This window comes from Nesoenas mayeri, assembly GCF_963082525.1.
Source record: "Nesoenas mayeri genome assembly, chromosome: Z".
NCBI classification, from domain to species: domain Eukaryota; kingdom Metazoa; phylum Chordata; class Aves; order Columbiformes; family Columbidae; genus Nesoenas; species Nesoenas mayeri.
The window spans coordinates 25388649-25413538 of NC_137542.1; the positions used below are offsets into that span (position 1 = coordinate 25388649).

At 39.0% G+C, this 24890-nt stretch overlaps 1 protein-coding gene across 1 annotated transcript in view; it reads right to left on the reverse strand.

Annotated features, from left to right (window-relative positions):
• SLC28A3 (solute carrier family 28 member 3) overlaps positions 1-23403 on the reverse strand; it is a gene marked incomplete at both ends in the record, with an annotated part of 43058 nt that extends 19655 nt beyond the window's left edge. Inside the window, 10 exons of the mRNA XM_080362509.1 lie at positions 588-665; positions 2114-2227; positions 3634-3778; positions 5753-5942; positions 7330-7526; positions 11213-11337; positions 12173-12335; positions 13711-13802; positions 15027-15128; positions 23347-23403. Of these exons, the coding sequence (XP_080218635.1) occupies positions 588-665; positions 2114-2227; positions 3634-3778; positions 5753-5942; positions 7330-7526; positions 11213-11337; positions 12173-12335; positions 13711-13802; positions 15027-15128; positions 23347-23403 (1263 nt within the window). The remainder of the gene's footprint in view (positions 1-587; positions 666-2113; positions 2228-3633; positions 3779-5752; positions 5943-7329; positions 7527-11212; positions 11338-12172; positions 12336-13710; positions 13803-15026; positions 15129-23346) is intronic.
• Between the last annotated feature and the right edge of the window lie 1487 nt (positions 23404-24890).

The window sequence follows — 24890 nt, forward strand, 5'->3', positions numbered from 1 at the left end:
GTTTCAGCACCCTCATTGTAAAAAATTTCTTCCTCATGTCTAGCCTGAATCTCTCCTCCTTTAGTTTAAAACCATTAACCTTTGTCGCATTGTAACAGACCCTGCTAAAAAGTCTGTCCCCTTCTTTCTTATAGGCTCCTTTTATGTACTGAAAGGCTCCTATAAGTTCTTGTCAAAGCCTTCTCTTCTGCAGGCAGAACAACCCCAACTCTCTCAGTCTGTCCTCATAGGAGAGGTGTTCCAGCCCTGGAGGTCATATTTCTTACAGTAACCAGGTAGGAGACCTTTAACCTATTCTTTGTAGAACTATATGCCCAAGTTCTCTCTACTTGTAATAAATGTTGTTATAATTAGATTAAATAAGTGTAGCCTAACTCAGTATATGACAATAAATGGAGAGGTTTATGTGAGATTCCTAAATTACCTATTTGGAGTGTCACACAGCAAGGAATAGTTTACCTTTTAGCTGATTCGTCTGGTGACTGCACTGGTATCACAAGACATACAATGAATTTATTTTCCAGCCATACTGTTTCTTTTTCTGTTGTCTCTCTCCCACATACAGTACATGTAAAACGTATTCTTACCTTAAAAGCAAAGAAATGCTCTCTATATTTCTCACCAAACACAAACTTAGCACCTTCGTCAGCGTACTCCAGAAATGTCTAGGGATAGAAAGCAAAGAAAGTTAGCTGTAAGGTCCATGTCTCTGCCAAAAACTAGGCAGATGTTGATAGTTGCCTTGCAGATATCCACGGAGATGTTTTCTGCTCTGTGTGGATCCAGGCTTCACTGACTGTGTCTGGCTGAACCAGGTGTCTCTGCTCTGCCAAGAATGCAGGCAGCTTCAGAGCATGTAGACAAACAGCATTAGGGCACATTTTCCTGCTGTACCCAACACAAAAAAGGCCATAAAATATAGTAAAATAAGAATTTATTTTTTAATCCCAGTATTGTGGTTCATTCCTACACTCCTTCTCATGCAAATAAGTGCAATAAATGATACAGTTTAAAACTGAGGTCTGATGGCTGTAGTAATGACTTTTGAAAGGAACAGCCAAAAGCTAGTCTAAAAAAATGGTCTACTTTTAAATTCTGATACAGTGGTGTATTTTTATGCTCCCAATGCCAACATATGCAATTAATGATACAGTTTAAAATGAAGATGTAATGGCTTGAGTAATGAATTATGACAGGGGTGACCATAAGCCATATGGAGCTAAGGGAAGGGGGCACCACACTGGCTTCGGTTAGAGATGAAAGTGAAGACTGACAAGATGGTGACAAAACCCAGATGACTCCCACTGCTTGCAGATTAGCAGCCAGCCAGGTGTCAGACTTGCGCCTTTGCTCCCATGCAGAAACAGTACATTCTGCACTGTCTTGTTTTAAATGTGCTCAATTATCTGTATGGTGAAGAACAGCTGTGTGAGCAGTATCTCTGGGATGAAAAGTCTGAATGTCCTTCACTGGGTACTCTCTGATCTTCATTTTGGATTTCTCTTATTTATTACTTTACATTAATGGAGTTTTTTTAAAAAAAACAACTTTGTGCCTGCAGACTGCCTGCAGGGGCATGTACAGATGAATTCTGTCCCCTCTCTAGAGATCCTTCGCTGCTTGCAGCTGTGGATTTTGCCAGCTGTAGTTGAATTCATTTTCTTATATGTCATGAGAACTATGAAACAGCGCTGGGGCCAGGACTGTGGCTACTCTGAAGACAACTGTGGTCCTGCCTTGCTGAATCCCAAAGCTTTGCAGCACATCAGGTTTGTTGAAAGGATGCTTTGGAGTTGGAGCAGCTCTAAGACTTTCCGTGGGTGCCCTAGCACAATAGCGGTTTTGTGTTCAGAGGGTACAAAGCTACAAGATGGTAAAGCCATTAAGAAACAGGGTCAGTCTGGCCATTACTCATCAGCCTGTCCTGCATGGTCTTGTTTTAACTGGACAAAAAAGAAATGAGAAGGTTCTCAGTTACCTTTCTGAGAACCCAGTTTTTCTCAAGAGGGAAAAACATCTGAGGGCAAATGGACTCTTGAACTCCCTGGCTTTTATGTAAGGGTATCAACACAGAAAATGATATAAAACATAACATTTTTGCCCAGTAGTTTACCTGGATCTGAGTGCCTAGCCAGTTAAACATATCAAACCCCATGCTGGTCCGCATAACAAGAAAGCCAAGAAGAAACTGCATTGCTATTCCTGAAAATACTGGTCTCCAAACAACCTAGAGGGACATAAAAGTAAAAAGAAACCACTCCTTATTTAAATAAATAATAATTTACTTTAGATGTTTGTTAAAATAACATAAGGGAATTTTCTGACTATACTGCAGGATAGGAGCAGCTGCCCAAACAGGTTGTATGGGACTTGGAACATGGATCACCTTTCCTAATTTGAGAGCTCTGTGATGTGGATGTGTCCACCTGAGCTAGCTGCTGAAAGCCTGGCTAAGTATGGACAGGCCCATTTCAATGTCACACACAGCAAGTAATCAAGTATTAGGAAAAGGAGAGATAGTTCTTCCTATGCTATGGTTTATAGATGAGATAGACATCCAAGTGGGCAGCAGACTGTGGCTGCCTTTGACCAGTCCCTCTTTAACTGCACTGCAGATTTCTGCTCTGCTGACTCTGAAAATATCTTCATTTTATGAAAATAGAATCTGACTTTAAAAGGCAAAGAGGTAAGATGGCACTCTCTAATTTATTTAGGTGATATTTGAATAGCACCAGCCAATTACATGTAATGAGAACCCATAGGAGAGTACAAAGCATCTTAAGTACCTGAGTTTTCACCTCAGTTAAAGACAGCAGCAGTTGTGAAGGATGGGGAGGGGCAGGTCCATTAGTCCCTACTGAGGAAACTTTTTCTGTCAAGAAAGTCACTGATGCAGGAGTGTTGAAAAAGTGTTGGTGAAACTTGGTGATGTGGACAATGGATTAATATATGACTGAAGAAAGCATGTGCTGTATGCTAGTCATGCACAAAAGGGTAAAAGCTGAGGTGGGAGGTGTGGTGGCCCTTTGTAATATCACAGCAATACAGAATGGACATCTCAGCTGGAAAATTAAAATAAATGGCATTGACAAGCCTATGGGAGTGGGTTAGTGAAAAGTGAGGACCTCAGCTGGCCTCAGTTGCTGCAGTAGGAATGAAACTTGTGAGGGATTAAGGGCTACATGAGAGGCACATGTCCAGTTCATGCAATTTGTGTTGATGTGATGACAGTGTCCTCAAATAAGTGCCTGTGACATCCTGAGCACTGTGGTGAGCCTCCTGTAGGTGGAAAGCATGGAGCAGGCCTGATTCAGCATGCACTAATGCTCCAGGAGCAAATGTGTTCCAATCTGCATGCGGGCTAGAACAAAGGATGGGCAGTGAACCCCCAAAACAGTGACAGCCAGATGTTGGTACAGCCCCACACATGCTTCTCAAGATGTCACACCAAAATGACATTCCTCCAAGATTAAATACTTCACTGGATTTGGGCAAGCCTAAATTTTTATGTTTATGGGCTTTCTGTTACTCTTACTGAACTTGGTACTAGAGTAGAGAAATAGATTTTGAGACACTGAATAAAAACAACAACAACAACAACGAACAAAGAGCCAAAATGGATGAAATACTCACTCTATTTGGATATTTGGAAAATATAAACAGCAAGAAAACATACATCAAGAGACCACCAAAGGAGATCAAGTGTTGGTATCCCCGGTTTGCTATGTCAAAGACGATCCAGAAGATAAAAGTTATAAGAAAAGCTACACACAACATCCTAGGGAAAAAGAAAAAAAAGTGTCAGGAATGACATCTTGAAGAAGACCAGATATTCCTTCCTGTTTCCCTCCCCACAACATTTACATCTCTCTCTGTGAATGAACTCCCCGAGTACTGTAATAAGCTGAAACTGGTAGCTCTACACAAGCAGGAACCTGCCTTTACTTTTGCTTTTGTGACTCTGACAACAGCATCCCTTGGTGACATCCAGAAGAAATGTCCTCCAATCATGTCCCCAAAGTCAGAGTGCAGGGGAAATCCAATAAAGCATGAGTGACTCTTGTCAGGGTGTTCTTTCTATTGAATGAAGTGTCAGAAGATACCCTCCTTTCTCACTCCATCCTCCTTTCCTTTTCTGTCTTCTTTATTGAATCTTTGTTTAGCTCTGGTCAGGACAGGCTGTGGTTTTTATGAATTGCACTTTGACGTTTAAATGGTGGGCCTATGAAACATACACTATTGAAAAACGAGTTGTAAAGTGTTTTCTTCTTTGTAACCAGCTGTACAGAAGAATAACTTTTAATCACAACAATTTTAGCTATCTCAGAAACAATGACAAAACCCATAAGTACATCCATGTTTATGGTTTCTGTGTTCCCCATAATCACAGAAGTGCATTCAGATTGTGTATTGAAGATAATTATCATAACAGCCTGAGAGGCAAGGAAATATGTCATCACATTCACAGAGGAGAAAACTAAGGGTAGTCCCAGTTCTTTAGTGTTATTTGTGTCTAAGAGTTGTTTAGCTTCTACTAATTTCAGTGGTGTCTAGTTACCTAAATTCCATTTTTATATCCAAATAAAAAATATTGAAGGCTAACTTCACATAATGTCTTGGCCACTACAATGCTGAATAATACTTTCTATACCTGATAGAATTTCTGTCTCTTGAAGGAATCCATGACTTACAGTTAAGCACAGAATCTGTGGCAGGTACAATTTAAGGATTGCAGCCCAGGTAATGCAGCATTTAGTGCCCCTGGCTTGTTCCACCTGCACATCTCCTGTTCCATTTGCTCCTTCCCCCAGAGAGGCTGCCTTGTCATCTGATGGAGGTGCCTGTGGCTGCACTGTAATGTGGCTCTTGAGCGGAATGACCACAATCTTTATAGCATCTTTTTTAGAAATTTGCTCACATGGCAAAAACACTTCAAAATCTTAAGAATAAGTTGGGACATTTTCCTGAACCCAGAATGACTCCTCCTTAGAGCTCTTTCTTCAGATAGAGAGTGACCTAGCTGAGATAGAAGACAGCTGATCAATTTCATTTTTAATTATATTTAATTAGGTATTTTCTTTGGTCTATGAGCCTCCCTTGACTCCCTGTTTTCCCAGGAAAAACTTAAATAATCCTGATAACTGCTCAGGAATATTTGGAATAACTACCTACCTGTTCTAAGTATCTACTATTTACCTACCAGATGAATGTCTACCATCAAAAATAAGGTTGTATGATCTTATTATGACATCAAAAGTGTCTGGCATGTTTTGATTTCTGAAGGTCGAGTAAAAATTGCTATGGGGATATGTGAACAAGTAGTGTCTAGATAATGCACTTCGGTCTTTAGGAGTTTGCATATGCTAGAGTTTTTACAAATCTCACAGCTCTCTGAACTAGTGACAGTGAGACACTTTATGGCTGGCAGAACAAATGCAGAAGGTTACAACACACCTGAACTTCTGTGGACATATTCTCTTGCAACCTTGTTCTATCTCAATTTGGGGAACATTTTTACTTTTTCTGCAAAGATTTTTGACACCTAGCCACTGCATTGCAATCTTAAAGGTGTGCCTGACGATTATAAACTGGAAATATTGAATTGTTCTGTATGTATTCTTTGTTCGTATTGCAATTTGTATGAATGATCCATCTTCATGTACTTATGGTCGAGTAAGCTGAAATAAAACTATAGGGGTAAATCGACAAATTTTTTATCCTTTTGTAGAGATAGGAAGTAATTCATATTTACCATTTCAGCCAAAACCAATGTGTCTTGAAATATGTTTCTGAAGCAGAAAAGAGAAGAGCAATTCTTTCTTCATACTTAGTTGTTAAGAAATCCCAGCAGATGAAGAAGATGGCTAGGACAGTGACAACAAAGAGTGGCAAGGCTTTCTGAAAATTCAAGCTGCAGGTTGCAATAACTCCTGCCAAGTATGCTGTGGTAGAAACAAGAATATGCATGTTAGTTACATTGGTCTTTTTAAAAACAGATTCACATCTTAAATTTAAAGAATGTGGATAATGTCAGGCCTGAGTTATCTTTTAAGTGCTTTTATGACTCTTGGCCTAAAAACTGAAAAATCTTGCTTTCATAGAGAGCATTGTTACTTTAGATATGGTCATTGATATGAAAGGTGGCTTTCACCCTGCCAAACCAGGTCATATACTTTGATGAAGTCAAGTTCATATGAAACATGTTAATAATTTGAAAAAATTAAACACGTCTACAGAACTGCTTTTTCCTGTGTAAAAACTGAGAATTAAGAAAAATGGGTCTTGTTCCTTCTCTCACAGAAGGGTGGATTTATCCAATAAAACTAGAAGAAACACTTAGAATCGTTTGTCAATTGCCTGATTGGATGACCCTCCCAAGTAAATGGGAAACTTAGAAGTAGTTTATTCTGTAAATTACCTGTGAAATGATTTGTCATTTGGCAGGTTCATTGCTAACATATGCTGCCCAATGAAACATTCAGTTCTTGTAAAAATCTGTTTTTGTCTATGACAAATAAGGAAGAACTGTTTTTTATGGAACTAATGCATGCAACCCTGATATATCCTTAGAACTCATTCACTTTCTTGAGCCAGGATGTGTCTGTACTATGACAAAGCAAGAGGACCTGATGCTAGGAGGGTAGAATATTCAGCACACCAGCATCCTTCTTATAACCATGTATTTTATGGTACGTTAATGTCTGTCATATTTTAGGTCTATGTGTTCTCAGTGTTGAAGTAGGAGGATCTCAAAAAGAAACTTGGTGAAGTGGAAGGAAACAAACCAGCCTAGTGGATAATTAGGAAAAAAAAGAAGAATACCTGTGTGACTTTGTAGTGCATGCTGGCATGAACCACATTTCCTCTAGCAAACATTTGCTGTGAATATCCAGTGATATGGGCTGGAACAGAAAACTTTCATTTCTTGCCTGCTGACTTAAGTTCAGCCCCTGCTGGTGGCTGACTCTTCAATGTGATATCATGGTTTTTGGAAAGTTCCCTAATCTGTAGGTTAACTGGGCTCTTGGAGAGGGCTGGTAATGGAGCTGACACAAAGATTGAACTATTTTATCTCAAATGTAGTTGCTAGTCAGAGTTAAAATGTGCTGGGGGAGCAGTGTAGCGAGATCAGTGCTTTTGTTACGTTTGGGAATGAGTGGAGATTTGATGATCTGGACTTTTCTCTGCGACTAAATTCATTTTTACCTCCTATCAAATGCATTCTTTATGACAGGCAAGAGTTTTTGTGCCAGATAGAAGGCAGGCATAGTCTATGATCTCATGTAGGTAAATAAAGGCTTCAGCAACCCTGGGTGTAATATACTGTACCTGCTATTAAAATTCCATAGATCCCATACTGAATACTGCTTTTATGTTCCTTGCAATATTCACAGGCTTCATTGTATTTCTTTTCTAAAAGCCTAGGAAAATGCAAAAAAAAAAAAACAAAACAAAACAAAAAAGCCAAACAGAACAGAAACTTAAGCTGTAGAAAAGAAAGAGTGATTTGCACAGAAAGATTAGATTAAATTGACCAAAACTTCTTCACAAGAGTGTGCTGCACTTGGTAAGGGTTAAATCTGGATGCCAAAGTGCCAGAGAAAACTGTGCCAACATGTGCAGAACTTTTGGGGAGGACTTCTTTGGTTTGGTGTTGGACAAATAAAAAAGAAAAACTGGCAGATATATAATGGGACAATCCATCAGCTATCTAATGGGCTGAAGTTATCAGGCTACTTCTGCTAGCCTCTGAAAGACAGATCTTCAATGAGAAGGTCTGTTAACAGGGTTAGTGCAAACTGAGTAGGTAGCTAAAGATTTAGTGCTCATTACTAGACCCACAATTATTATTAATACAGCCAGCCCAGCACTAGTATTTGGAGCAGTAGTATTGCTATAGTTGTGAAGGCCTAAGGCTGCATTTGTGTGTGCAAAATGACCAATATCCATCTAAAACCTTATTACAGTGTGCATAGATGTTCCTGGATATTTGAAATTTGGTTGTTAAACATATTAACTTTTTATCTTAGACTCATCAGTTCATGGAAGCTAAAGTAATCTGTTATATTTGAATATCTTATTCTAGTATATGTTTTCCCAATTATTATATACTTCACTTTTGTTCTTTTCTCATCTCACTAAGGGTAACAAAAAGTGATTTCATGAGGGAGGATAAAATTTAGGAAAATGGCAGTTAAGGGAGTTAATTCAACACAGATTTCCAATGTTAAGCATGCTGGTGATGTGGATGTACTTGAGTTAAAAACCTGCAGCTAAATACACACCCTCATATTGTGCAAGCTGAAAAAGAAATCACAGCTTTAACTCTGTCTCTCTAAAGCTCTGTTTCCCTCCCTCACCCTACAGTCTAAAAAGGCAAAGTTATATTTAGGGATGCTAATTACCCAGACTGTAATTGTTTGGAAACTAAATGTAGCTGGAGTCAGATGTACACTGAAATTTAGCATAAATACCCTTATTTTCTGCATTAATATACATATATATACACAAAAATTTGGAAGGCGTTGGAGGAACAAGGAATATTAACTTAATTCATATCAGCACTCAAAATACCATAGCAGGAACATACTCCTTTGCCCGCACAAAGATTAACAGTCTCCAAGAAATCTTGATTGCTTTTGATATTTCAATTTTAGTTCTGGCAATTCTCGTTGCCTCACAAATCATAGCCATGTTTTGTTGTTGTTGTTGGTGGTGGTGGTATTTTTGTTTGTTTGTTTGTTTTGTTTGTTTGTTTGTGAGGTTTGTGTTTGGTTTGTTTTTTAACTCATTAGAACATCTACACAGTCTCAGCAAAGAGATCAGATACAAGAAAGAAAAAGAGAAATGAGAGACAGATACATGAATAAGCCAGAGTTACTTTTTCAAATTCACAGTTCTTCCATCAACCAAAAAATTTAAAAATATTATCTACTATCTGTTACTGCTGCTTATGAGTCCTTTGGGATTTAAAATTGTTATTTTAAGATTACAATTTCTTGTGATCTCTTCTTTGCTCTGTCTCTCTCCCTTGTTACTTTATTAATTTAGGTGATTATCATTTTGATACCAGAATATCTTAAATGGTTAGGCATACATGCCATAAACATGCAGTTATGGTCTGAAAGTGGCAGGAAAAAAAAAATCTGTCTTATGAGAACTGGTTAATTTGCTAGGAAATCGTTCTTTTCTAAAGGCTGATTCTATAAGCTTAAAGTGTGGCATGTTGCTGATGGCTTTTACTTAACCAAAGTTGTTGAAAAAGCAGATATCACCTAAGTACATTTAAATGAGAACTTTAATAGGAAATAGTCGTATATGCCAAAACTATTCTTGCTTGCATTTTAAAACTCAGAAATCCTTTTCCTGGTCTGCATTCACTCTCTAAGTGAATGTTAGCACCTGTTAACTCATGTAATGAATCTTTGTTATGCACAGACTGATCTTTCAAAGGGGCTGTGTCTCAGACCACGGAGTTATTCAGTACTATCTGTTGAAAGAAATCAATGATGCATTCAAAATTCAGGCAGACTTTGTGAATGCCCCTATTGAGCAGATACAAGGAAAACACTAGATTAGTTAGTGCCTGCTTTTAAGAAATAATTTACAAAAAATAACTTGGTAGAGATACTATTGCCCATGTCAGGTGCTCAACATAAAAAACAAACCTAGAAAAAGTACAAAACCAAGTATGAAAATGGAAAACACTGAACAAAGTGCAGCCTGAATGTGATCAGAATAGAGCAAAGTGCTCTTCAGATTCCAGCCTACCAGGAGTTTTCACTACTGGAGGCAATGGTACCTACTGCTAATGGAAGAACAAGGGGACCTCTGGAACAGTAAGCCCTGTGAATTAAACCTTTTTTGTGCCTTGGCTCTCCATGGGACTACAAATAAACAAGAATATATACATAAAAAAAACCCCATACAGGTTTCATCTCTTCCTGAACTCAGCCCATCTCTGCAGAAATGGCACGTGTCAAGCCACTCTTGTGGGCCCAAGTTTGAGAGCGAGAGACCCTGCTAACCTTGTACAGCCATTAGCTTGCCGACATCTGCCTGTGCAATGTGCTTACTTCTGAGTAGACACTGGATACCCACTGCTGGAGAGGCTTATAAAACTTGCATGATTGATCTACCAAATCTCAGCTTTTGTTTTTGCTAGATAAGACCCTAAATGTTTTAAACAAAAAAGTGCTTCTTGTTATGTACTGCTAAAGGAATGACAAAAATCTCTAAAGAACAGAGAGGAGAAAACAGATAATATTTAAGTGATTTCTAAATACTTTTGCTATATTTTCAAAGCAGTATTTTAATACAAAGGCATCAGTAAACCTGATCATATTAAAAAGTCTCTAAGTTCTGTATGTGCAACTCAAAAGCATAATTAAAATCTTCACAACTACTTCTGTATATAAAAGTTATCATTAGCAGAGGCATGAAATCTTTCCAAGTAGTTCAATCTGAGTGACACAAACTCCTATATGAGATACCCAGTAAGAGAGTTGCTAGAGTCTGCTGACAGAAAGACAGGTTCAAAGCTGAAATGGTGTGCTGCATAAAAAAATACAGTAATAGAAATGAGAGGAAAAATACAGCATGATTTCCATGAAGGCTTATATGAAGATTCAATATGGGGAAAAAAAAAAAAAAAGACATTAAAATATAATGTATCTTATTTTTTAAACGTCTTATACAGGGTTTGTAGTTCTAATTAAAAAAAACTAATTCTCAAGTAAAATGTACATGTATGCCTTAACTGTGTGGTCACTTGGCACCAGAGCTGATGAAGTGTAAAAATTCTGCTTCATCAAAATGGCATTTTTTCCCCAGCTGTTCTGTTCTTATTTTTCACTGGGGTCAATAGCTGTGTAAACTGAAGGATGACAGTGAATCTTTAACTTCCTGAAAAAGCCTCTTTTGAAAATATTTGAAAAGCAGTTAATGTCTGAAATGAAAAAATATTGCTGCTTTAATTTGCAAGGCTTTAGAAGGATAGTTCCATGATCACACATGTCAGTTGAAAGGTATAGTGATTTTAAATACAATGTGTTTCTGTAGTACACAAATTACTAGATAACACAAATTCTGTGTAGTGTAGTGGTATGGCAGTGAAATTTAGAGCTGCTGCTCCAGGACCAGAAACAATAGCAGCTTATTGCTTAGGCCAGGATGAAGTGAGTGGAAAACTTACTCATCCCAAAGACATTACCCTTTGAAGTGTGGTTGCTTGTCATCTACTGAGTAATTTTTGGTTTTATGCAGATAGTCCTCAGTATTGAAGCGTTCATCCTCAATACCGACGCGTTCATCCTCAATATTGATGCGTTCGTCTGCCTGGAAAACAGAGTGTTGCCAAGGCTGTGAGAGGAGTGTGTGCTTGCTAAGTAAGGTGTGAAAAAACAGATCCCCATGGGCAGGTGGCTGAAGCAGCCTCAAGACTTTCCCGTCTACACAGAGTGCATGGCTCCAGCTGTCCCATTTGCCCCCAACGTTGTGATTAGCATCATGCAAACCCTTTGGTTAGACCATGGCTGTGAGCTTTCCCAAGCCATCCAAACCATTTTGAAAGGGGAAATCAAGGAGAAAAAAAAAAATATACCAGTATTACTCGAAGTGGGACCTATGCAGAGTCCATTGCATACACATCAAAAAGTGAGAGCTACAGGTAGAGGTGGTAGAGCTGCTCATTAGCCAGGTTGCCCAACACCTTCTGTTTTTGTCGCTTCTCTTTTTGCAGAGCTTTAATACGGTGTAAGGTTTATTTATGGACAATGGTTAATTGTGGAGAGGGCTTATTGTTTTAAAAATTTAACTAAGCCAAATAAATTTATTCTTAAGAAAAGCTGCTGAGAAAAAGTAATGGGTAACAATCCTTTAAAGAGAGGTAGTGCCCATGGGCTTTGTAGCAGAAACTTGAAATTAGGCCAGACAGCACATTTTTATCAGGAATGCACATTTTTGCTGCCTGAATCTGCATAAGCCTGGCTGCGTCAAAGATTTTGAACCACAGCCTGACCAACCTCCAGCTTGTTTGAGGCTGGTGGAAGCAGCACAGCCCCTGAAGCTACTCACCCCACCCAAGGGGGCTGCCTTGCCATGCCCACTGCGTGTTACTTCCCCCGGCCTGACCCGCAGGGCTGGGGAACACGCCTGTCCCACAGGTACGCACCTCCATGTTTACGGCGGGGCCCACGGAGGGACCAGTGAACGGGAGCAGGTGACCGTTGGGTTCAACAGCAGCAGTGTAACGGCAGCCGGCCCTCGTGTCACGCTCGTGCCACCACTTCAGCACCTCGCCAGGGCGCTGTGGCTGGTCGGCCGCCCTTGGGTGTCTGGCCAGGGACCATGAGGACGGCAGAGAGTATTTTTCTGACCTGGACGTTCTGTCCTACCCTCTGGAGAGGAGCTGCCCCCCTGTGCCCAGCCACCTGGAGTGGTGGCAGGCTGCAGGTGGGTTTCTCTCTACCTATTGTGTGGCTATTGTTTGTGCTAAGCACATTCCCCAAACTGCAGTGTGAAGCAAGCTCTGCATAGATGTTGGCCAGGCCCCTGTCTTCTGCCTGGCTTCCTGCTGCAGGTGCCACAGAAAGCTCTGGAAAGCCTTCCATTAGCTCCCAGTGAGGCACCTGAACCAGCTCAAAGGCAAAATTAACACACAGCTGGTAATTAAAGTAGTGTGGAGGTGTATGTATGTAGAAGCTGCTATTCAGACCCCCAGCAAAAAGCTCAGCATGACACGGGCAGGAGTCTCTCAGACGTCTTGGCTGCAGTTTTTGGAGGGGATTGTGGTGGGAGCCATGTGGCTCAGTGGAGCTGCACTGTGACTTGTGGCCACTTTTTCACTAAACTCAATTTCTTTCTCTCTTTGGTCTTGACTGTGAAGTAAAGCAAAACCTGAAACATGCAGATGCTGCCACCTATTAAGTTGCTGGTATTTTTGGTAACTGGAAGCACTCTTCTCATCAGCTGTAGGAAGTGGGCTTCTCACCTGAGGGATAGTGAGTGCTGATAGTGTTGAAATATCAATTATTCCTGGGCTTAAATTTGTGGTATGTTGCATGACAGCACTTCTCACAGATTTTTGAACCTACGTTATAAATCAGGAGAGTCCAGCCCTCTGGGTTGAAGAGCCACGCTTTTGTGTTAGCACACAACTGTGTTCGCTGTGGCTCATGTCCTCTCTTCTGGTCACAGCTCACAGTCCCACACCTCCTACCTCCATCCCCACCACTATCTCCAGTCCCTCCACTTCACATGCTGCCCAGCCCAGACTGTGTTCACCCATTGCTTTCCCCTCATGCCACAGCATGCTCCCCAGCCCAGGAGCTCACATGAATCACCCATAGCCTGGGCTCTGGCTCTTTGAATTAGTGAAAAACACTGTTTTTCTTGAGAATATAACCTATTTTTTCTTTTGAGTATTTAAATATAAAAAGCATCAATCCATGTCTTATCACATTGTTCACAATGTATTCCAATATACTCAGAAGATTATCGTGTCATGATTTTATTGTCACAAATGCTTTCCTACATCTACGTTAAAAGATGCTATGGAAATCTGAAATTAAAAAATCACTTTGTGTCTAACTCTGTACACATACACAAGGAAAAAGGACAATAGATCCAAAAACCTTTTCTTCTGTTTTCATGGTGAAACATAGTTTGAGGTCTTGCTCTTGGAGAGTGTTGGCCTTGGCTGAGACTAACCCCAGGGATGTGTGGAAGTCCAGCAGGAGCACAGCAAAGCCCAAGCTCTGCAGAACCTCGAAATAAACTCTTCTACCTGAGTCACACTGTGCCTGAGAAATTGCCAGTGCAGATATACGTTATCTCTACCTCACTGGCACAAAGTAGTGAATGAACACTTTCAGCTGAACCTTTCCAGTGGGAAATTGTTTTTTTGGTGAAAATCAAGCTTTCATTCACTGTCAGCTTTTTTGAAGAGGAAGGTATAGGTGCTGTCTATTACCTTTCTCTCCTAGGATCTCAGATCCTGGTCTAGTTCCCAGGAGTGCATATCAGCGTGTATCAGAACTGTTCAGGTGATCCTTTCCATCACTGTAGATCTGGAATCACTTCAACTTTGAGAACAGAGGCATTTCTTTGGCAGCATGCCTTTGCTGCCCCAGATCAGATCCCCAAGCCATTGAAAGATAGAAAAGAATATCCACAACATCAGGAAACCCCTGTTTCTTATGTTCTGCTTATAGTACCATCAACAAACTTGGCAAGCAAATATGATTACAGCACAGGAAAGTACTAGAAGATTGTAATGGAACTTTTTGAGTAGATTATCTTTGGAGTGTGGATGTGAAAATATTAATACATGATACTGGTAAAATATATGGGTTGTTTTGTGGAGGTTTTGTTTGTTTGTTGTATGTTTTTTGTTTTGGTTTGGTTTGGTTTTTTTGTGTCTTTTTTTTTAACCTGACTCTCATGTCTTCATAGTGAGCTACTCACTATGTAGGCTTAAGCAAATGAACAGTCAAAGGAAGTCAAAATGGATGTGCTTAGTATGAAGTCATCTCTGTTGTATTCTCCTCTTTCTCTGGTCAGGTATATGTCAGCACTGTTGCCTCCAGTTTCTGTTTGCCTGAAATTTCCACTGTTTTGGATCAGTACATATTTAATAATATGTATGCCTTGTCTGACTGAAAGATAGTATCACAAAATCTGACATTTCCAGCTTTTTTTCTAACTTTTGAGAGAAAATTCTTATATATCAACTCTTCATCCATAGTATTCCTTCTGATCACCATTTCTGATACCTCTTTTGAAAACATTTTTTCTGAATCCTAAGTGTCCTGTCAATTTTCTATGTTGGTTTTTTTTTTTTTTTTTCCCCAAGTATTTCTGAGAATAGCACTCATTTCCCTGTTGGCTTATGAATTTTAAATAAAGTTCAGCTTTTGTTAAAATATCTGTCTTGGATGTATTATCACAGTTGACTATTGACATCGAACTTGAAGTTTATTAATTTACATAAGGTTATTTGAAAGAAAAGAAAGAAAAAAACATACCTGATTAGTATGCACAGTTTTCTTATTTTGTGAGTTCTTGATTCTCTGTGAATTGTCTCTGAGACCTTTCAAATTTATAACATCCACACGCTCATTGTCATTCTGGGGCATGAAAAGAGCAGAAATTATGTCAGTTCCAATCAAAAGCTGGAAACCTTTCTCATGTGTGGTAATAACTTACTCATACTCTGATGCCTGTGCTTCTGTGTTTTGATTTACTAATAAGGGGGTCTCAAAACTCAGTGTTCAGAGTGCAGATGTTCAAGTCTCTACACTACACTACACTACACAAAAAGTTACCTCAGTCATGGATGGTGCTCAACTAAGGTGAATCTGCTGTTACATCAACCAAAACTCACACATACCCCCAGTGTTGCCTTTTGCCTCAGAACTCATTCAGCACGTTTACAAAGGTCCATCCTTTCTCCCTGCCAAGGGCAAAATGGCCTATTTGGGCCTTCCCCACTCTCTTAGTACCTTTGGTCAAATTCATAATGCATATGCAGTAAATGCATATTTTTCATAAGTATGTATTTCTATTGCTCTTGAAATAGAGTGTGTTTAAACAGAGCAGTTAGCTCTACTACGTTAATTCTCTATGGTTTTCCCTTTATCAGAGTGTACTGAGAGTTGAAGACAGCCATAAGCAGCTCTTTCTTTTTTTTCTTCCTGAAGTTGAGTTTTCCCATTTCTTCATGTTTTAAAGGGTACCTTATTTCTTTTTAACGATCCTTGAAGGGCTGGTTCTCATTTTGGTTTCTTAGGAAAGCTGCTTAAAGAAAATGTCAGATAACTTATATCCAGAATTGATATAAATGTTTTAGATTTCAGTGTTTTCTTATGGCAGCAGCTGTTATGGTCATTTAACTGTGTTTTATTGCATGAAGTATCTCATTGTTTACCCAGTAATAAAACCACTGAATTAGTAGCTACATTTAGCCTTCTAAGAAAGTGATCATTTCCAAATGAACAATACAAAATAAGCTTAATCATGGTAAATTACGAAGAACACAGGAGTAAGCAATAGTACTGGATATAAATTTAATTTTGCCTTCTAGCAGAGACATGACCTTAGAAGAAATCAGAACACTTTTCAATTACATGTTTTCCTTAAAGATACTCTGCCTCTAAATTTCACAAAAAAATCTATTTCAGTAAAAGTGTTTCTGGAACCTTGTGTGTCTGGGGGAAGAGGAGAGGGTCGCAAGAAACTGTTGATTCACCTATTGCGGCCGCGATAAACCAGATGCCGATACATCAGTTACTTTCCTTCTAAGAAAAGAGAATCTTTGCATTCCCTTAAGAGGGAGGTATTTATTTTACAAAAAATACCTTTTTTACTCATTTACCCTCTAACCATGGTGTCTAAGGAGCTTGCCATAGCTGCCCCTGCAGTCAACAATGAAGCCTCTACTGAACACTCCATACAGTACAAAAAAAAAGCAGTGCTTAACTGTACCATTGAAATACAACACATTAAAAATACTCTACAGGACAGAATAATGATATGTAAGGTGTACATTTCTGTAACTGACACATGTATGCCACAAGGATAATGTATTTGAAGATTTTGTGCTTGTTGCTGAGCAAGAAAAAGAAAATGTTACATAAGGATTTTTGTCAGCAAACCTGTGAAAAACAGTAAGCATGTGAGTTGTTCCCTACAAACCACAAAAATGCAGAATACTTTGCATTGGAAGAAACTTCTAGAAGTCACTTTGTCCAACCCATTGCTCAACAGCAATAATTACATAAGAGTTTCATTTATAGAATAATTAAAATATATGAATCTATGACTAATGTAACAGAAAACTAGTAGGAGCATCACATGATCGCTGGAACTCTAAATAGCCCACACTGCACAATGATAGATTTATGGTATCTTCTGTAAGCATAAAAAGCATGCATTTCAGCTGATCATACCACATTTCTGGCATATTCCAATTTCAGTAGAAATTGGTAATTATTATTGATAACAAGCTTACTTCAGTTAGAGACAACTTCTGTTTACTAAAACAGTCTTTGAACTGGTGCCATGGAGCTGAGTTGTTTTCAGGTATTTCATAGATGATTCTTCAAGTATAATCTCTTCATCCTTCCCTTTCTCCAATTTTGTTTGGTGAAAATGCAGGTTATTTAAGCCCAGCCCTTGAAAAAGAAAAAATCTTTTAAATTTCTCATAAGAATGGCAATATTCAAATGACAAACAAGAAGGCCTATTCCTTTTTCTTGTTAGCTTAGAGTATTTCTGAGTTTGCTGAAGGACCCCTTCAACGAAATGTCAATCTGCCTGTGTTTATCACCTGCTGTTGCAAATATTGCTACCTAAGCACCTAGCATGGGCAGAAAAGCTTCTACCAAATTTGCTTGGGGTTCTTTTCCACTTCCCTGGAAGTGTCTGCAGGACAGAACATGGCAGCAGAAAATGGGAGTTCAAGCCGTAGGGACACACAGCCTTGTTACCAGCACAGGCCAGACTCAATAATAGGCCAAGTGTCTTCTGAACCTCCTCAATCTATAGTGACATGAGGAATCAGGAAGTTAAAACCAAATTAGAGAAGCTTGGGTGGGAAAATTCTGTTCCCTTTAGGCCACGCTTGAAAGATTACAGAATCGATTAACCTGCTTTGAATGTTGGCAACATGAAAAGTGTTAGACAGTTACACTTCTGCTTTCACACTCTGCTGTACTTTCACTGATTGAATTTCCTGCTTGTGAAATATTTGATTAAACGTCAAGGGCATGGAGCTATCTAGTAAGTGAAGTACTCTTTCAACCTTGTTTAGTTCCCTCTAGATGAGCAGTTAATTTGCCAAGTCTTTTTGCATAACTACATCCTTTGACCTTCCCTCTTATCTCCTCCCTGCCGTTCAAGGGAAGATGGGTTTTGTAGCTTCTATTGGTTTGCTTTTAACAACATCACCACTCACTCAAGTGTGGATGGTTTCCCACCCCTGCCAGTTAGCGATGAAAACAGATTGGCTATCAGAGCACCCAGGCAGCTGCTTAAACTCTTTATGGTTTGAGGGTAGGTCATTACATTATCTTTTGAGATTAGAATCAGGGTGCTTAAGGAACTCAGCGGAAAACAGATGCTTCAGAAACAAATGTTTTAAGTCACCCTGTTGATTTTAATTGGATTTTGGCTTGCATTCAGTCATCTGAAATGAAACCATTGTATTTACAACTCAAAATGTTGCAAATATTCAGGGTAATTGAAGATGGTTCATCTAAATCTTCCCACATGTACTATCTTTTGCTAGCCAGAGTGTCATGATTCTGAAGGAGTTAAAATGCATTTTAAATATAAAGAAAGAATTGTTTAGGTCAATAATCATAGCATTCATAGATTCTTGTCATATTACAACATTCAGTGTACAGAGCAGGAGGGTTAAATGTTCCTTACCCATGTGTTAATCTATAGTAAATGAGCTTTAGAGATAAGAGATAAAAAACCATGTACTGCCAGATTTATATTCGGCTGGCTAAATCTTCATTATGTGTTTTGAGATGTGTTGTAAATTAGGCTCACCCACCTCTGAGTACACTAGTGTTTTCTTTAAAAGCTTAAGTTGTCAGTTTTGAGTAAGATAGTTGGATGGTATCCTGAAATACAGGATAAAGAAGTTAAAATGGTAGACTGACACAAGCTGGTCATAAAAATAGAATAGAAATCTATTTGCTCTTAGAGCTAGTATAAGGTATGAGGGGCAGACAGCAAAATCCAGAAAAACTGAAACAGAAAAAAAAAAAATCTGCATATTCCTGAGAAGATGCATGTGACCCCTGCAGTTATGCAGGAACACGATGAGATTGACAAAGACAAGAATCCTAAAAATGGTTTTCTCAACGAATGTTTTCCTAGCCTGAGAAGAACCTAAAGGTAAGACTAACTTTCACCGTTTCCTGTAAGAGAGGGTATTGTATATCCTTTTTAAAAAACAAACAAACAAACAAACAAACCCCAACAACAAACAAAACCCAAAACCCACCAAAACAAAACAATAAACAAGTGTGGCTTTGGAAAGACAGTTTTGAAAATGTAAGAAAGGATGGCACAATTCCTGGCTGGATTTGGTGGTGTTATTAATTGCAATGCTGCCTTAATTTCCAAGGGAAAGTACAACGATGTCCATGAAATTTAAATTCTTAATAGTGCCTATAGTCTTAATTAACCAACCAGACAAGAGTATCTAGGAATCTGTGGAGTCATAGAATCATAGAATGTCCTGAGTTGGAAGCGACCCACAAGGATTATCGAGTCCAACTCTTGTCCATGCATATGACAGCCCCAAAATTCACACCACGTGTCTGAGTGTGTTTTCCAATTGCTTTTTGAACGCTGTCAGGCTTGGGGCTGTGAGACCTCCCTGGGGAGCCTGTTCCAGTGCTCCACCATGCTCTAGGCAAAGAACCTTTTCATAATGTCCAACCTATGTAGCCCATGCTGCCAGTGATAAACATAGCAATAAATAACATTGTTTAGGATATGTTGCAAGCATGTTTGAATGAAATGGAGTACAAAAGCATAGGTTATGCTTACCATAGGATATGGCAGTATCAGTGGCCTTATGAAGCATGAATAAGAAACAGAATTTTAAAGGAGACCCTCAAGTCACCCTCTTAAGAGCATAGTGTTCTAATACAGAAACAGGTAACAACTGCTTAATGCATCATAACACTGACAGTAGGAGGCCAGTGAACAACAAATATTTATTAGCTGTTATCATCCCTTTGTATTGTATTTATTTTGTGTTTTCCTCTGAGTTCCCTCTAAAAGTCAGGCAGTTTCCCCCCCCGCCTGGTGTACTATTCCTTTTTATAAGACACCTTTTATAATTTCTTGAGGAGTAAGTGTGACTTGTTGTTTAATGTCATCTTTAATAGAGACCTGAATCATCAGAAGCGATCAGGCAAAACCTTTGCTTCTTAAACGATGGCTAAACACAAGTTAGGTAAATCTGATCTCAGTTTTAGGGTTACTGTTAGTGTTACAGGGTTTCTGAGCAGAAAATTCTGTGGACAACTGCAGTGATCTCCAGCCAGTGCCATCAGAGAGAAGTTAACTGAACCACATTGAATGCAAGAGATACTGTAGTATTTCTGTAAATTCTATATGATGTTATTGCGAATGTAGATACAGAATGTATGTGTCTGCATCGGCATGTAGACACTTAACATGGACAGTCTTCTGAATAGTGATGAGACTATGAATATCACGATTTAGATTTCTTAGGTTGCTTGACATATTCAAGGGGGAAAATACATTAAAAACCTGAATGTCTTCCTGTAAGCAGTGCAGCAATCTGTTGAGGCTATGAGGTAGCATCCAAAGCAGGTGACTTTATCATGTAGATCTTAACAATTGCATTAGGGTTTTATTAAGGATACACATCGAGCTGAAGGGTCAGAGCACTCTTAGGAAGACTTGACAGTGTGGGTAGAGCTATGTATCTTCTTAAAACTAGTAAAAGGAGCTTATTCATTGTAGTACATCCAAATGGCTGTTAGTAACTGAGATATCATTAATATCAAAGAAAGAGAGAGAAGAAGAGATACAGTGAAGTTGTACATTTGAGTTTTGTTGTCTGTTTTCTTTTGAGAACATTTTCAACTGTTATGAAGTAAAAAATTGCTTCTGGGTCTTCTGGGTACTGGCATTATCACAATATTGAAGGACCTGAAGCTTTTGACACTATACCTATAAACATTTCAAGTGGAATCTGTGTAGTATACAAAAGAAGGAGCTGATATTTTGCAGGATCATGCATTTTTTAAAAAATGGAACTTTATGGATGCATGCCCTCTATGAAAGTTAAAATTGGTTAACTGATTTCTGAGGGTCTGCTACAGAACAGCTGAAAAAGTTTGGTGCTTCTGTAATGCGGTGAAAAACTTATCACAGCACAGAAGAAAGTGTGTGTTTAAATATCAATAACCAATACGAAATTGATAAGAGCTCAAATAGTTATCTCCCTTTGACCACTTGTATGACTAGTTAAAAAGTATATATCTCCATATTACAACCTCTTAATCCAGTTAGTCTTTCCACAGCAGAAGGCAAAATGCCTCTCATTCTTGATACAATAAAGCACTGTTATGATCCTTCATCCATCACTTCTTTGCCTTGATCTGCTTTGTATTACACTGAGAACTATTTTCTTAAATTATTTACTTTATAAAACAAACTATGCAACCTGGGTTTGCTTTGTTCCTGTCTTATTATTTCTGTCCCTTTTTGCATTAACCATTAAATGGCTGAGGTACATTTGAAGGTACCGGTGGAGTACAATCCCACACTGATACTTAAAATGATTTAAATTAATCCCTTTCTGGAACACTTTTGTGTTTTGTCATTTAGGGAAGACACACATTCCTTAATACTAGAAGACGCTGTATCTTGGAGGAAGAAAAGGGTTCAACCTTTGGGCAAGAAAAGGTCAAATAAAATAGGGAAAAATTATTATATTATTTTCCTCTGAGCAGCTTCTACTGTGAAGTTTGTTTTTTTTTTTTTTTCTCTATGCAAAAGTTCACCTATTTCCTTCTATGTCTTATTTTCTGTAGGGAGTAACTTCTATGTTGAGTCAGAGATAGACTGTAAATGTGTGAACAACTTTGGGTGTTAACGGAAAAAAAAGTAAACAGAAAACCTGGCTCAGGCCCCAGGTTTCAGTGGACAGTCTCCATGATATGGCATCTGAAATACCTAAATCAGAGAGGATTTACAGGCTCTAGCAAAACTCTAAAATAGACAGGAAAGGAAGAACCTGGGTTCCCTGTGCATTGCCCAGGTAAGCTAGCTGCATAAGACAGAAGATTAACCTGAGTCACTGTACTGTGTTCTGCAGAAACCGCTGAGTAAAGATGTGATTTTTAGTTTAGGTAATTCAAGAGCATTCTGCTCCAAGCTTCTGCAGCTGGGCAGGGACTTCTCTTATTCAGGGGTTTGTAGGCACAGACTTAGGAAGATGACTGCACTGTCTTAGGCACACTTTTCATGTGAAAACACAGCCAAAATAAAGCCATCTCTTACCTCATTTGCTTGAACTGAGGAAGACCCAAGTTCAAATTGCTTGTGTATCTGCTTTGAAGCACAGATGCATTGAGTGCAATCTTATTACTCAAGAGAATGCACTAACCACAGGGCTATCATGTTTTAAGAGGTTTATCTCTCTGTCTCCTCTTGAAGCTGTCCTACTTAGCATGAATTATTAAGTATTGACTGGAGTAGGGACTTGACCCTGACTCCCTTACATTTCACAAATATGCCTGGACTGGCAGATTATCAAATCAGTCTGTTGCTTCTCTGTCTCTATAGCCTAATGAATGGTTGGATGTCACTGGTGTTACATAATATTCTGCATGCTTAGCATCTACAAAGACCTTTCTGTGTTATTGGAATAGTGTTGGCTGATATTCACACCCACTACATGTTAAGCCCCCTGCTAACTGAGCTCAGGGGCAGGGTCGAAGCCCGCAGAGGAGAGCAAGGGGTACTTTGCTAACACAGCAGTCTTCAGAACCACTGTCTCTGCCAATCTCTTCTGACTTCAGTAACAAGCACAGTGAACGAGCCTGGCTGTGGGCTTGCAAATTTCTCTTTGTCCCTGCCCTAATTCCTATAAAAGCGCAGGGATGCTGGGCACTAAGAAAAAATAACTAGCTGGTTAACAGGTTATTTGGTGCTTCTGCTTTTGAAATATTTTTAAAATGGCTGTTAACATTTCTTCACGCACATAATACACAGACCTTCTGGGTTGGCTCCCTGTCTTCTCTATGTGCTCTTCTTGAGAGCAGAACAAGACAATTGCACTGACTTTACACTTGGAAGGAAGAAAGCATGTTCCACTGTGAGTACATGACTATTTTTCTCATATTATAAATGTACATTGCTTTGATGAGATACATGTCTGCTGCATAATAGTGATCTTCTCTTCAACAGAACTATGAATTACCTATCCTCAGGAAAAAACAGCAACTGACACAGCAGATGGGAGAGCTGGATGAGTTAGTTGTGAGATCCATCCGCCTATGAAATATTAGTGAGCCAGGAGACTTTTCAAAGATACCTGTATACCAGGCAGTAGATGAAGGCAATCAGCAGAGCCTACTTCTCAATGTGTTGATTGTGTTCCAGCTTTTTATACAAGAGCCTTGTACTTCAGCAGGGTATCAGTGTAAAGCATGTGGGGTGTTGTAAAATATCTTCAGGCTGAGAGTGAAAATTTCTGTTTTTTTGTTCAGACAGTGAAGCACACATTGTTCATTATTTTTCAGCCCTTCCTCTTCCCCACAAAGCAAAGGAAACCATGCTTACCCGGAAGGCCAAATTGTGCACTCTCGAGGGATCACAGGTGGTCTCCTTCGTCTCCATGTGCCTGGTAAGGGCATGCAAGTTCTGTGTGAATGCTGAAAGCCACTCATGGGACAGGGCAACAGCAGCCAGCACCTGGTTAATCCATCCACAGGGCCAGTGAGTATGACTCCAAGTCCAGTTACTTGGAGGCACTTGCAGGTTGCTCTTGCTCACTTGCAACTCCACCTTTTAGCCAGCATGGAAACCTCCTTTCAGTGTTTCTTGAATCAAGAAGGGAGGATTCCTGTGGGTCCCAAGAGGCCAATGGGTCCCTGGGCTGATCCCAAAGGCAAATGTGTGTACTTATGTGACTTCTGGTTTTCCTCACTTACCTGGGGGAAAGTCTTCCCCGCCCAGATCTTTTAGACATCAGCACAGGTTGGTGGTTGTATTTGGTTTTGATTTGTTTTGTTTTCTTTTACAGCTATTCTCAAGTCACCGTTTCTGCAATGTTATCGTGCGTCTGTTTTCATAGTGGCTAGGGACTTCACCTAGCAAGAAAAGAGAAAATGAACAGCTCCCAAACCCTCAACAAATATCAGATATGCATTTTCTGCTGGCATGCCAAATCTTATGGGACAGGGTCATTTGGTTATCTGTCCTCAGATTATTCACCTTTAACTAAAAGGTTCTCTAATATTTTTCAGGCTTGTTATTTTCAGTATGGCAAAGTGATGTTCTTTGTATTTACAACCTATTCTGTGTAAATTTACTGAAAATAGTAGTACTATTACAGACACTAATGTCAGACAGGATTTGAATGAATATAATTTTTGTCTTGAAGTACAACAAAAATGAGACCTTGTTCTGTTGATCTGAAATACAGCAACATATATTTGTGTACTCCTTAGGTGCCTAAATTCATAACTTTCCAAACAGGGATTGAAATATCATAAGTTTTGCCTTGTCCAATGAAAAAGTAAAAAATTATGTCCTATTCTAGCCATAAGGAGAAAATGGACTAGCATGACTGAATGTATTATTGGAATTAAGTAAGACTTACATACAAAATAAGATAGTGCATCTTTCTGAGGAATCTTCCAACTATATTTTAATTCTATTATAAATTATATGTAATTCTATTATAAATTATATGGCTGCGATATATGCTGTCTGAATCTCTGAAGTATTGCTCACAAAGGAGGACTAGTAGGTTTTTTTTTGGTTGGTTGGTTCATTGTTTGTTTGTTTGTTTGTTTTTTTAGCAAGGTACACATGACTTTTAATAAAATATTCTTGTTTCCAGTGTTCAGAATCTCTTCTAATGTCCGAGGTTCTGAAATTAGCTTGCTGCTGTTTGTATTTGTCCTCTGAGTAGGGCAATTTCTGTGACTAATTGCTTCTCTCTGCACATTATTTGCCAGCAAAAATAGCTGTGAATGTCTTTAACGAGTTTGATATAATTGCCTGCTGATAAATGCATGTCTCAGCTGTTTCTCTCTTCCTTTCTTCCTTTACTCTTCCTGATGGATTCAGACATGCTTTTACTATTGGAGTGAAGAGGG